The sequence below is a fragment of the Saimiri boliviensis genome, chromosome 10, assembly GCF_048565385.1.
Source record: "Saimiri boliviensis isolate mSaiBol1 chromosome 10, mSaiBol1.pri, whole genome shotgun sequence".
NCBI lineage: Eukaryota > Metazoa > Chordata > Mammalia > Primates > Cebidae > Saimiri > Saimiri boliviensis.
In genome coordinates this window covers 109,916,260-109,930,218 of record NC_133458.1, presented here as the reverse complement: position 1 = coordinate 109,930,218, position 13,959 = coordinate 109,916,260, and the positions used below count along the sequence as shown (strand labels likewise).

The following is a 13,959-nucleotide window of genomic DNA, read 5'->3' as shown; positions in this document are numbered from 1 at the left end:
TGCCCCGAAGCTTAACAGAGCCAAACCAGAGCAAGTCCTGTTCTGGACTGTTCCCTCAGAAAAGCAGCCGAGGAAACCCTGAGTAATTGCACTCATAGATCATAGGTTCTGGCATGTGGTTCCCAGACTGAACCATTTATCCAAATTAAAACCATTCTCCAGAAACAAAATCAGACCCTTTTAATTGAAAATAAAACCAAGCAACCCCGAAGGCTCTTTCTTTTTTTTTTTAAATGAAAGACATTCTTCCTGCTTTCTCATCCCATTAATCACAGAGTTTACACAATCTGTCAAAATAGCTCGGTAAGAAGTCTCCCTCTTCCTTTTCCTGCAGGCCTGGTTTTTACCCTGGGGGTGACAGCTTAGCCATCTTTAGGGACAGTGGCTGGACACCGTGAGAATCCAGACAGCACCCTATGTCTCAATTGCAGTTTGACCATCTATACCAACGAGTTCCAAAAAGTTTATGTTCACTTCTGGGTATATACCCCAAAAACTGGAAAGCAAGGACTACACACCCATATCCATAGCAGAACTATTCACAGCAGCCAAAAGACAGAAGTAACCCAAGTGTATCAATGGATGAATGGATAAACAAAATGTGCTATAGACACACACACACACACACACAATATTATTCAGCCTTAAAAAGAAGGGAAATTGAGATAATGTTGCAACATGGATGAAACCCTGAGGACATTATGCCAAGTGAAATAAATCACGGCCGGGGGTGGTGGCTCACACCTGTAATCCCAACACTTTTGGGAGGCCAAGGCGGGCAGATCATGAGGTCAACAGATCGTGACCGGCCGGGCACGGTGGCTCACGCCTGTAATCCCAGCACTTTGGGAGGCCGAGGAGGGTGGATCACGAGGTCAAGAGATCGAGACCATCCTGGTCAACATGGTGAAACCCCGTCTCTACTAAAAATACAAAAAATTAGCTGGGCATGGTGGCGCGTGCCTGTAATCCCAGCTACTCAGGAGGCTGAGGCAGGAGAATTGCCTGAACCCAGGAGGCGGAGGTTGCGGTGAGCCGAGATCGCGCCATTGCACTCCAGCCTGGGTAACAAGAGCGAAACTCCGTCTCAAAAAAAAAAAAAAAAAAAAAAGAGATCGTGACCATCCTGGCCAACATGGTGAAACCTCGTCTCTACTAAAAATACAAAAATTAGCTGTGTGTGGTGGCACACACCTGTAGTCCCAGCTACTTGGGAAGCTGAGAGAGGACAATCACTTGAACCCAGGAGGCAGAGGTTGCAGTGAGCCAAGATCGTACCACTGCACTCCAGCCTGGCGAGAGAGCAAGACTCCGTCTCAAAAAATTATATACATAAAATAAATCACAAAAAATACAAATAGTGTGTGATTCCACTTGTATGAGGCACCCTATGTAGTCCCTGTATTTTATTTTTTTGAGATAGTGTCTTGCTCTGTCACCAGGCTGGAACACAGTGGCGCAATCTCAGCTCACTGCAACCTCCGCCTCCCAGGTTCAAGCGATTCTTCTGCCTCAGCCTCCCAAGTAGCTGGGACTACATGCGCATGCCAAACACCCAGCTAATTTTTGTATTTTTAGTAGAGATGGGGTTGGCCAGGATGGTCTGGATCTCTTGACTTTGTGATCCACCCACCTCAGCCTCCCAAAGTGCTGGGATTACAGGCGTGAGCCACTGCGCCTAGCTTTTTTTTTTTTTTTTTTTTTTTTTTTTTTACCCTTCCCAAGCCATACCATGTTCAGATGTAGTCTGTTTCATAGGGACATAAAGTAGAATGGTGGTTGCCAGGGGCTGGGGGAGAAGAATGTGGGAGTTAGCATTTAAGAGACACAGAGTTTCAGTTCTGCAAAATGGAAAGAGTTCTGGAGCTGGAGGGTGGTGATGGCTGCACAACAATGTAAAGGTACTTAATGTCACATAACTGTGCACTTACATTATTAAAATGACAAAGTGAATGGGCACAGTGGTTTATGCCTGTAATCCCAGCATTTTGAGAGGCCGAGGCAGGAGGATCACGAGGTCAGGAGATCGAGACCATCCTGGTCATGGTGAAACCCATCTATACTAAAATACAAAAACATTAGCTGGGCATGGTGGTACACACCTGTAGTCCCAGCTACTCAGGACACTGAGGTAGGGGAATCTCTTGAACCCAGAAGATGGAGGCTGCAGTGAGCTGAGATGGAGCCACTGTACTCCAGCCTGGTGACAGAGCAAGAATCCATCTCAAAAAAAGACAACATGCTCGCTTCGGCAGCACATATACTAAAATTGGAACGATACAGAGATTAGCATGGCCCCTGCACAAGGATGACGCACAAATTCATGAAGCGTTCCATATTTAAAAAAAGAAAGAAAGAAAGAAAGAAAAGACAAAGTTCATGTTATAAATGTTTTACCACAGTTTGACCTCAAAGAGGCTGCTAGAAATTCTTCCGAGAACACGACCAGCTACGATCTGCCCAACGACCTATGTGCAAGCATAACACAGGATGTAAATGATCAATGAACAAACAGTGAAGCCCAAATATCATAGTACATCCACATACTGGAGTATTATACCGAAGTATAGTATCCACATACTGGAGTACTGTCGTCAGCAGTCACATTTATGCCGAGCTATTTCCAGATTGGGAAATGCTTATACTGCTACATTGATTTTAAAATGCAGGATATAAAATAATGCACATGGTATGATCTCAGCTTGGTAAATTTAAAAAGCACAGAAAACATATGGCACACAAACAGGCTTAAAATACGAACCCCTGTGGAGGTGATGTTAGAAGGAAATTTTTCCTGTTTCCTTAGCATTTTTTAACTTTTCCAAGTCTACAATGAACACATACTACAAGAAAACAATTTTGTAGAAAAATAGTCAAAAAGCAAGTTAAGAAGCAAAGATACGTTCATTACTTGAGAGTCTTCTGCTAGTCTCCAACTAATACAGATAACAAATGTGCCTCCTTCCCTCTCATTATTAGGCTGAGAGCTGGCGGGCTGTTTGCAGAGGGCTCCCAGTGCAAGATGAGAGAAATGCATTCTTTTTTTTTTTTGAGACGGAACCTCACACTGTCACCCAGGCTGGAGTGCAGTGGTGCAATCTCAGCTCACTGCAATCTCTGCCTCCTGGGATCAAGCAATTCTCCTACCTTAGCCTCCCGAGTAGCTGGGACTACAGGCATGTGCCGCCACACCCAGCTAATTTTTATGCATTTTTAGTAGAGACGGGGTTTCACCATGTTGGCCTGGATGGTCTTGATCTCCTGACCTCATGATCCACCCACCTCGGCCCCCCAAAGTGCTGGGATTACAGGCATGAGCCACTGCATCCGGCCAAGAAATTCATTCTTTTTTTTTTTTTTTTTTTTTTTTGACATGGAGTTTTGCTCTTGCTACCCAGGCTAGAGTACAATGGTGCGATCTCAGCTCACCGCAACCTCTGCCTCCTGGGTTCAGACAATTCTCCTGCTTCAGCCTCCCGAGTAGCTGGGATTACAGGCATGCACCACCATGCCCAGCTAATTTTTTTTTTTTTTTTTGTATTTTTAGTAGACACGGGGTTTCACCACGTTGACCAGGATGGTCTCGATCTCCTGACCTCGTGATCCACCCGCCTCGGCCTCCCAAAGTGCTGGGATTACAGGCGTGAGCCACTGCGCCTGGCCCAGAAATTCATTCTTAACCCAAGTAGAGCTCTCCCACCTCCCTTAGCACCCAGCCAAGACCTGCACACAGGCCCCCTTTCACTAGTCCTGTCCACTGGGCTCTGCAGATCTTTCCAGAGGAGACAAACTGGAAACACCTGTCCCCGATCTTTTGGGAAAAACTCATCTATCACACTGGGCTCCCCGTGTCAACCCGTTAGCACACAGCTCCCTCCGGGGGGATCAGATTAGCACTTCCAAGAATGACGAAGTGGTTCTCCAGAAGGACCACAAGGTGCTTTTCAGGCCCCTGGGGCCATGGAAATTCAGCAGCACCAAAGTACACTGAGCCTGGAGCCCAGAAGAAGGAAACAACAGCCACATGGCTCCCACCTGAGACCGAGACCGGGAACCTGTGGAGGAATGACAATGTCAGGCTGCAAGCGAGGAATGGCAAACACGGTCACAGTAACCCCAGGATCTCCCAGGACAAAGGGCAGTTCTGCCCCAGGTTTGCGGGATGCCAGAACCAGGCCTATGTCGCTCTCTCCTGTGCGTACCTTTGATCTAACTCCCAAACGGCCAGTGATGAAAGGGGTAGGCGCCCAGGGACACCTCGAAGAAAGGTGATGGATTACAAGGTGGAGAAGAATGCCAGGACCAGGCTCCTTTGTTTGCAGAGCCAGCCCGGCGCTCCAGGGAGGAATGCGCACAGGCCTAGACGCAGATGCCCCCCGCTAATGGCCCAGTGTGCCGCAGGGCCTGCTCGCCTGCCCTGCACAGCCAGATGTGGGCCTGTGCCTTTTATCGTGTGGCTTCAAGTGAGTGAAATGCTACACACTGCAGCTGTGTTCCAGGGTGATGGGGAGAGCGCAGATTCCTGAATCCTCCAGTGAGAAATAATCCCAGTGCCTGGAGCAGAGCCCGGACTCTCCTGTGGAAAAAAAAAAAAAAAAAGCAACTGCAGACGGCTCTGAACAGCCTTGGCCTGCCGCTTCCTGAGCGCCTGCTTTCTTTCAGTATCGCATCGAGCGTATTCCGGTGCATTCAAAGCCTCAAAGAATTGATCTCAACTTTTCAGGAGCCGTTTCATAACCTGCACCACGTCCACCACGTCACACTGTGGCTGCCAAGACACAATGAAAGGAGGTGACACACTTTGGTCCACCTGGAGGTGTCCCCCTGTGTCCCCCGGGGCATGGCCTGGCTAGGAGAAGCAATTGTAATCATTAGCAGGGCACCCATGTTCATCCTTCCTGGGTGCCGACACGTTGCCGCTCGCTTGGGAGGCTGGAAGAAAGATTCCTAAAGATTCTTCTGATACCTTAGAAACAAAGCCAGGCCTGCAAAGAGCGTATTAAGTGCTATTATCTTTCCCCAAAAGAGAAGAGGAAGAGGAAGGGCAGACAAGCTAACATACACCATAATTAGAGCTGAGGAGGAAGGAAGAGTCAAGAAAGACCCAGCCTCGGGGTCCGAGGAAGCAGCTGGGGCTGGCGCACCGGCCACAGCGGACGGCAGGCAAGCCGTAGCTCCTGAGCCTTGGCCTGGCCATCCCAGCAGGGGCTGGTTCGTGGGTGGGGACTGCGCAAACCCCTCATCTTAGTAACAGCTCGTCCTGTGCGCATCTTTAGCCTCCACGCGTTGCCGACGGGCCTGGATTCAGATCCAAGGCTTGGTATCCTCTCAACACGCACAAGTTACTTAAGCTAGCCAAGTCTCAGCGCTCTCTTCCAGAAAAGGGAGCATCAGGAAGGCATACATGCGCGGTTCCGCAACAATCAGACTAGGGACAGAAAGCGCCCGAGTCAGCTTGGGTACTAGGGTAGTGAAAGGAAGGGGGTCTCCTTAGCCGAATTATTAGGCTGAGAGATGACAGGCTGTTTACAGAGGGCTCCCAGGGCTTCCTGCCCAGTGCTGGGCTGGAGACAGGGACAGAGAGGTCTCTCCCCTGAAGGGTGCCTCTGAGGAGCACTTCCCTACCTCTGGGAGCACCTCACTCTGCCAGAGGGAATTTTCTAGATCACTGACATAGAATCCTTCAGCATAATCTTTCATTCATTTTGCCCGGGAGACAAAAAGGGTACTAGATTAGTGCCTTCATTAAAAAAAAAAAAAAAAAAAAAAAAAAAAAAAAAAAATCAGCCTGGTGTGGTGGCTCATGCCCGTAATCCCAGCACTTTGAGAGGCCAAGGCGGGAGGATCACCTGAGGTCAGGAGTTCAAGAGCTGCCTAGCCAACAACGTGAAACCCCATCTCTACTAAAAATACGAAAATTAGCCAGGCGTGGTGGTGTGCACCTGTAATCCCAGCTACTCGTGAGGCTGAGGCAGAATTGCTTGAACCCAGGAAGTGGAGGTTGCAGTGAGCTGAGATCGCCCCATTGTACTCCAGCCTGGGCGACAGAACCAGACTCCATCTCAAAAAAAAAAAAAAAAAAAAAACCAGCATATAAGAATCCTCCCCTTTCCTGACAAAAGGAGGCATTCAGAGGGACCCTAAATTGTGTGCAGAGCTTCATCCCCAAGCTGATGGCCCCCATGCTCGATCACCCTCATTTTCACTGGCTTCCTCCCTCCTGTTTGGCAGAGGCAGACTGGGAGCCAGTGAGGGTGGATGGCAACAGGTGAGGGATACCAGGTAGCTGCACTAGGTTAGGGCGGATTTGTTGGGGAGGCCTTGAGGTGTACCTAGAGGGCCACGGTGCTCCTAGAGTACACTGAACAGGGTAGGAGATGCCACCACACAGACACTGGAGACACCCAAGGGACCCCAAGCCCAGCACCACATCCTACACTGCAGTGGTGGACATGCACCAGACACGTTCCTGAATCACAGAGTACAAACAGAAAGCTCAAAAAGCTTCAAGAGTCTAGTCTTCTGCTTTTACAAGAAACGGACTTACATCAAGGAAACCACTGTTCCCCGCCCTGGAGCTGCACCCGAAAAGCCCTGCAGCAGGACACGGGCCTGCATCAAACTCAGCATACACTAAGATTCCAAACACTCTCTCAGTCCAAGAGAATTCAGCCCTGCTCAGCAGTATTTTGGTTGCAGCGATTTTTCTTGTCTCGGTGTTTTAGAAGCAGTGAGGCAGCGTGGAAACGACACGCCACTGAAAGCGGACAATCAGGTCCTGAAACACCAGCTCCACACAGCTGATCCCTATCAAGATGAAACCACACAACAACACGCCCTCATCGCAGGGGCAGAAAGAAATAACTGTGTTTCCTGCTGTGATGGTTTTAGCATTCTTGCTAACTGTGAGGAAGACAGTAACTAAGTTAACCGAACACCTACTTAACCCACTAACCAGCATCATCCCTTATTCTAGATCAGCAAGGATAGCAGCAGAGGATTCTAGGTAGACCAGACTGGCTTTAGGTCACTCCAGGCACGGCTTGCAGGGGTTAGCTGATGCCCCAATGCTTACTGGGGTCCTACAGGAAGGATCCAGGGGATCCCAGGGTCAGCGCACCTCCTGGGGAGCTTCAGACGCCCAGACCCACAGTTCCATGGGTCTACATGGAGCAAACCCACCAGACCCAATCCCAAGACAGGAGGCCTCTCCCTGGGAAATCTATGGGGGGGCGCTGTAAGGAAGTCGGGAAGCCTCAATTCTAAGTGTCCTGCTGAGGCACTCAGCAAATGTCTCGTCTGCCTAGTAGGTGGCACAGATCCTAACAATGCTTTCTGTCCTCAGGAAGGCGGAAAGTTCCTCCCCCTCACAAGTTCATACACAAGGACACGGGAAGGGAACAAGAGGCTTCCTCTGGACAGGGGTGGTTTACAAAGGGCTGATCTTAGGAAAGGAACGGGGCACCTAGAGCCAGAGGACTGGGCTCATTCAGATCCCTAACTGTTCTCTGACTTCAGGAATTTACTTGGTTTTTTACTCATCTGTAAAATGGGTCTTTGTGTGGATCCTAGGCAGACATAAACTGCAACTTCCAGATGGTAAGTCAGCCCTTCCACTCACTGCTCTTGCCTTTCCGCCTCCTCCTCAGGTCTCTGCTCTCAGCTTCACCTCCTGCAGTGGAGGAACATACTTTGACCCCCACCACCCCCACCCCATCGCCCTTTAGCTCCAGTCACATTTGCAAACAGCTCACTTTCAAAACATTAGGTACTAAAGAGATACTTTGTTTAAAAAAACAAATCAATTTGCATTCAGGAATAAGTAGTGCCCCCAGGCTACTAGTTTTTCTATCTTGGTGGTTTTTAAAGAAATAATTCAACCGAGCTGCTGATAGCTATGGCAGCCTCAGCTGAGGAATTGCTGTCTGGACACGCATTAGAATTCAGTCGGCAGTCAGCCGTGCAGCAGCAGCCAGGAGCAGGGGTCTGGGACCCCACAGTCCTGTCCCAGAATCCCAGGCTGCACCACCCCACTACCATGTTTCATTTCCTCTCAGGCAAGTTACTTAACCTTCCTTTGCCTCAGTTTACTCGTCCGTAAAATGGAGTAATCATAATCCCAACTCCCTCCAAAGATTGCAATTTGGGTGAAATGAACGCATGCAAAGCATTTAGCACAAGCAAACACTCAATCAGCCTGACTGTTACTTTGTCTTTGAGGTCACTATTACTATACCTAAGGTCAGGAGTCTGGCTTGCTGCCAGTTCCTCCAGTCAACTCCCTGTGCACACACACTCCACCCCCACCCCCACCCTGTGCTGCCACAACCCCACCAGGACCCAGTGCACCTCTGTCTCTGGGTAATGGCCTTGCACCTCCACCCTCCAGCTGCAGCGACTCCCCACCCCCTCCCTGGCCCTCAAGGCCTTAACACAGAAAAGCCTTTCTTAATACTCGTTGATTGATTTGCAAATATAACCTCACAGGCCCCAAAGAGGGAAGAACCAGAATCACCAGAACAGGCAAACCTCATTCAAAAGTGAAAGCATGAAAGCACTTTAAAAAGTTAATATGCACAGACCAAAGCCTCAAGAAAATCTACCAAAATGTCAAAGGGTTAGTGAGTTCTGAAGGGCTATGCAATGTGAGTTCTGCATTCATACTTTCCAGTATAGTTTCAGAGTCCTCCATGATCATGCGTTTAAGTGGTGAAAAAAATGGGGGGCAAGCAATCTCGGAAGATCAAAGTGTGTGAATGGGCCCCAAGGAAGCCTGGGGGCTTCTCAGGGGGTTGTGACCACCCTCAGTAATACCCTCTGCTGGCCCCACACCCTGATGGCCTTTGAGTTTTTCAACCACGTTGGAGTCCGGGTCACCTGCTGGCACTGTCTGTAGAATGCCAGAGGAGCTCCTGAGTCTATTCCCGCCACAGATACTCAAATCACTCCAAGCAAAGGACCCCGGACTCACATGTCATGCCGCTGCGCAGCACCAGCACAGAGACCCCTGGGACGTCCCCCACGCTCCCTCCTCCTGCTTGTCAGCGACAGCGCCTGCGTGTCAGCAGGCACATGCTACACAGCTGGCCCCCAACCTGGGACACCCCCACACACAAAACTGCCCCCCGAGGTGCCGTCCTTCAGGGGAAAAAAAAAAAAAGAAGAAGAAGCGCGAAGTACCCCCTGCCTCCCACCCACCAAAGGGAAAGGAACGCACTGGAGAGCTTGTCTAGAAAAAGTGGGAGAAGGGTCTTGAGCCTGCCCACTGAAGCCCCTAGCTGCGCTCTCGACCTGGAGTCTCGAGACGGAGTCATAGGGAGCAAAGTCCGCTCAGTCCTCACAGAGACCGCGACAGAACTGCTCCGATCCGTACCCGGAGTCCAGAGCGCCAGGGCGCCACCGCTCCGGCTCGAGCGGTCCTGCGCCCCAGCCCTGTCCCCAAACCCAGCAAGTCAGCGACCCCGTTCCCGGACCCCGGCGGAGCTGGCCCGCACCCTAGCCCCTGTCCTGGGACTCCAGGCGAGCCCCCGACCCCCACGCGCGCCAAGCCCCGTACCCACGCGCCCCAAACCCCTTGCCCGTGCGCTCCCAGACGGGTCCCCGCTCTCCCTAACCTGTGTTCCCCAGTGACCCCATCCCCACGCCCCGAGCTCCCGTGCCCCGCACGTCCCGAACTCCTTCCGCACGCTCCGAGCTCCTTCCCCACGCCCCAGCTCCAGATCCCTGCGCTTCGCAAGCCTAGTTTCTGCGCCCCGACCGCGAAAGCCCGCGCCCGGGCCCAAACAAAGAGGGCGGCGGCGCGTGGCCGCCTTTTCTCCTTCCCCAGCCCCAGTACCTGGGAGAGCCCGCGGCGCGGTCCGGCGGGGCGATGGCCGCAGCTAGGCTGGGCTCGGAGTAGCGCGCGGGCGGGCCCGTCCTCCTGGCTGGCTGCCGGCGCCCGCGGCAGGGCCCCCTCGAGGCGGCGCGGGCAATCGCCACAGCCAGCGCCCGCGCCCCGAGCCGGGCGGGTCACCTGGCCTCATCACCCTAACAACGCGGCGCGCCTCCAGGCGCCGGTCGCCCGGGACCCCCCGCCCTGCCGAGGTGCGCCCTGGGACCTCCCTTCGCTGGTCGCAGAGGGGACCCGGAATAATCAGACCCATCGAGCAGCACAGGCTCCAAGCGGTCTGGAGGCTTGCAGGTTCCGCCGGGCCGGTGTTAGAGTACCTGGGGAGGCGGGTTCGGGTCCTGGTTCCTGCACAACCAGTTCATTCTTTCATTCAGCGCCTGTAATTAAGGTGCTCTCCGGGAGCAAGACCTACCCTCCCTCCTGCAGCTCACAGTCTAATAGGGATCACGCATACAAAAAGGAGCACAGCCGGTCCGGAAAGCCCAGGGTGCCTACGTAGAAGCCGGTGAAAGACCCAGCTAATGAAGGGAGGAGGTCTGGGAAGGCTTTAGAAGTCACATGACTTCTCAAAATGCGCCGGGACAAATGAGTAGAATTTAGGCAACCTGGGGCAAACCAGAAGAACGATCCCGAGCAGAGATTCTCCGAGAAGGAAAGGCCTATAAGATGTCCACCCTGACTGTCCATCCCTGAGATTCAGATGGCCCTGAGCTCAGTCGCTTAGCCTCAGTTTCCCCATTTGTGAGATGGGGGAATGGACAAATTCTGCAGAAATCTGAAGTCCTCTTCACCCAGGGACGTCACAAGAGAAGTTTCATCAGCGGCTCATCCTGTGACCGTTTCCAGGAAAACATCCTTCCCACCCCCGACCCTCCCAATCCCCCCAACCCCTCCTCCCACAAAAGAGAGACAGATTTCATCTGCAAAATGGAGCAGGTGGTCTCAGAATCCCATCCGGAGCAGGGCCCGGGGCAAGTCTTGGAGACACCAAGAACTGCTTTGGATGCTGGCTGCAGCCCTGGGATCCTGCCCTGCTCCTCTGGCACCTGCAGGGCAGCGGGGGAGGGAAGGGGGGAGTGGAAGCAGGGAAAAACAGCTTGTTAGAGATGGCAGAGAAACTGAGCAAGAATAGTCATCCTGGAAAAGACTGTTCCAGAATCAGCCAACAGAAACTTCGAGGCTCCAGTTCCAAAGTCAGCCAGCCCCAGGGTGGGACACACAGCCCATCCCACATTTCATCACTGAGAATGCGGAGCCTAAGCTGCACTCCTACTCCACTCCCATCACACAAGGAGGGACAAGAGCTGCTTTTCTGGAAGACTTGAACAATCTCGCTGTGCTCTGGAAGGTAGTGTTGTTTCTCAATCTCAGACTGACCTGGGTATTTGTTCCCAAGCAAAGTCTTCATGAGCACCAAGCCCCAGCCCTCAGAGATGAGGCAGGCAATTTTCCTGACCTCTGGGAGACACCAGGCCAAGAAGCAATGAGATGAGTCAGGGGGTGCCGGGGAAGGTGGGAAGGAGGTCACAGCCAGCTGAGCTAGGTGAGGCTGGTACTGTTATGATCTCTTTGTCCTGATAAGATACCAGGATCCGACATTCTAAGCAACTTGTCCAAGGTAACCCTTGGTCAGGGGAAGAACATGGGAAGAACCCAGGACTATCTGACTTTGAGGCTGCTCTTAACTTCTCCCCAGCTGCCTGCTCACACCATCCACTCTGTGCAATTGGACCAAATCATCTCTTTGCTCAAACCTCTCTTGCATTAGACTGTGGTGACCTTCATACCCAGAGCCAATCAGGTGCTATTTAGTGCATCACAGAAACCATCATAATACCAAAAACCATGTTGGCTAAATGACAGATGACATGAATTTGAGCTTCATGTGGTGTTAGGGCACCCATTTACAGGAGCTGACACTCTTGCTTGCCTAAGAGCTCATAGTCAGGAAAACTCAGCACAGTGCTAGGGTTCTCTGGCCCTTTGTCAGGCAGTCTCTCCTAAAATCTCTCTAAACTGCTACCCACACCCCAGCCAGCTGTCCCCACCAGCCACACTGCCCTTGCTGGGGTAGCAATGGAATGGGATGCTCCAACCACACCTTTGTTTCTGGAAAAACTGTGACTTGGGTGCTCATTTATGCAGTGTCTGTGGTTATTTTTCCTAGCAGTGTCCCAAGAAAGCAGAAGAAAAAACAGGATCCAGTATCCCCATGCGCTCTGTGTTAGCTGAGGCAGGTGCTCCCCGGGTTCCCCACACCTCGTCCAGAAGCACATGCAGGGAAGCCTCTCTGGATCCCCATCTGGGACCTGGGCCCTTTCTGGAGCTTCGTTTCCCCGGCCCAGGGCCTCCCCACTTCCCAGGCAGCAACTTCAAGTTTCCAAGAAATTAAACAAAAACAGGGCATGGGCAAGCAAGTATCTGAAAAAGGGAATGTGCATTTTTTCCATCTTTAGCCATCCAAAAAAAAAAAAAAAAAATTTTCAAATTTGAAAACAAAAGCCTCCGACATTTAGCTGAAAAATTTTAAAAAGTAGCAATGTGCTAAGAGTGTCCTATCTTTCCCAGGATGCCAAGCAGAGGGCATGAGAGTCTGGGCAGAAACCTCCCACCCATCTCCTCCCCTGAGCCCTTCTCTGCACTCATTCTTGCTCCTCCTCTGTAGGAGTTCTAGAAGATTTGTTGCAAGCTTGTTATTGCCATGAAGATCATCTTTGCCATGGCGGAAATCTGATAATTTGTATCCCTAGATCAAGGGAAGTATCTGAGCAATGACTTGGATATTTTTCCTTATTTCTTATTTTCTGTCACTGAAGTTAATATTTCCCAAAGACCAAGTGAAAGAGACAGCAGGAAACGTAACATAGGATGGAGTTACATAGCTCTACAGTGCAGTCAGAGAACGGTGGAGTTGCAGCATGAGCAAATGTCTATGTTTTGCCTTCAGATACGGAGTCCCCTGAGACTCCTACTGGGACACCTGGCCCTTTCCTCTCTTCCCATTTCTCTTCTCAAACACACAAATCCGTACCTACAACTCAAAAAAGTGGGTTTTACACTTGCCAGGCCAGGCCAGAGCTGAGCCACCTCAGCTTTTCTGTGTCTCAGAACCTTTTCTGAATTTACGTAACCTTGGTGTTTGTGATGGTTCATGTCAGGTGTCAACTTGACTGGGCTAAGCGTTGCCCAGATAGCTGGTAAAATGTGATTTCTGGGTGTGTCAGCGGGGTGTTTCTGGGAGAGTTTAGTGTTTGAATGGGTAAACTGAGTAAAGTAAATCCATCCTCACCAGTGTGGGTGGGCACCATCCAGTCCTTCAAGGGCCCAAAGAAAACAAAAAGGCAGAAAAAGAGTGAATTCTTCCTCTTCATTCTTAAGCTGGAACATTCATTTTCTCTTGCCCTCAAATATTGGTGCTCCTGATTTTCAGGCCTTTGGACCCAGACTGGCAATTACACTACCTGGGTCTCCAGCATGCAGATGTAGGACTTTTCAGCCTCCAAAATTGTGTGAGTGTGAGCAGATTCCCGTAATAAATGTCTTCCGTGTATCTACATATGCCCTATTAGTTCTGTTTCTCTGGAGAACCCTAATACAGCACCCTCTTTCCAAAAACTGTGCACCAACTTCTACAAACATGGGCCCTGGGAGCTCACTGCGTGGATGCAGATTCAAGCTCTTCTTCCTAACATACCTATAGGCAGTCCTTGCCCTGTGCCAGCCCCAAGGCCCTCTGCTGCTAGGATCACTGCAGTAAAAAACCAGAGCATGAGTGAAGTCAACATTGGTTACTTGGTTGGATCTGAGATTCCAGATTTTTCCAACTGCCAGAGCCTTCAGTCAATGGCCCCTTCACTACCTCTGATGCAGGCTTGATTGACTCCCATGATGGGGATCATCCAGCTTTGCAGAAATCAGCCCATTCTTTGCCTGGCAGGAAAACCTTTCTTGGAAGGCTGTGATACTCTGATGAGATGATGACAGATGTCTCCCAATGGCTGTAAGGGAACAGGAAAGGGAGCCTGGGGAGGGCTCTGCAGGGGCTGCTTGAGAATCAGGAGTCAGCAGGG

General features: G+C 51.0%; 1 protein-coding gene and 1 non-coding gene across 5 annotated transcripts in view; one reads left to right on the top strand and one right to left on the bottom strand.

Annotated features, from left to right (window-relative positions):
* The window catches only part of TNS3 (tensin 3), a 313,618-nt gene extending 303,345 nt beyond the window's left edge, over positions 1-10,273 (bottom strand). The window contains exon 1 of one of the 4 annotated variants that reach the window (XM_074379714.1): positions 10,207-10,273. In XM_074379714.1, the coding sequence (XP_074235815.1) occupies positions 10,207-10,251 (45 nt within the window). In that variant the 5' untranslated portion in view covers positions 10,252-10,273. Of the gene's footprint in view, positions 1-4,202; positions 4,367-9,835; positions 9,936-10,206 lie in introns of those variants that run through there. The other 3 variants (XM_003930795.4, XM_010341376.3, XM_074379720.1) reach the window with 3 other exon arrangements.
* LOC120360923 (U6 spliceosomal RNA) lies at positions 2,240-2,343 on the top strand. The gene has a single exon (XR_005577305.2). It is a non-coding gene; the product is annotated as a U6 spliceosomal RNA (small nuclear RNA).
* Positions 10,274-13,959: the final 3,686 nt, after the last annotated feature.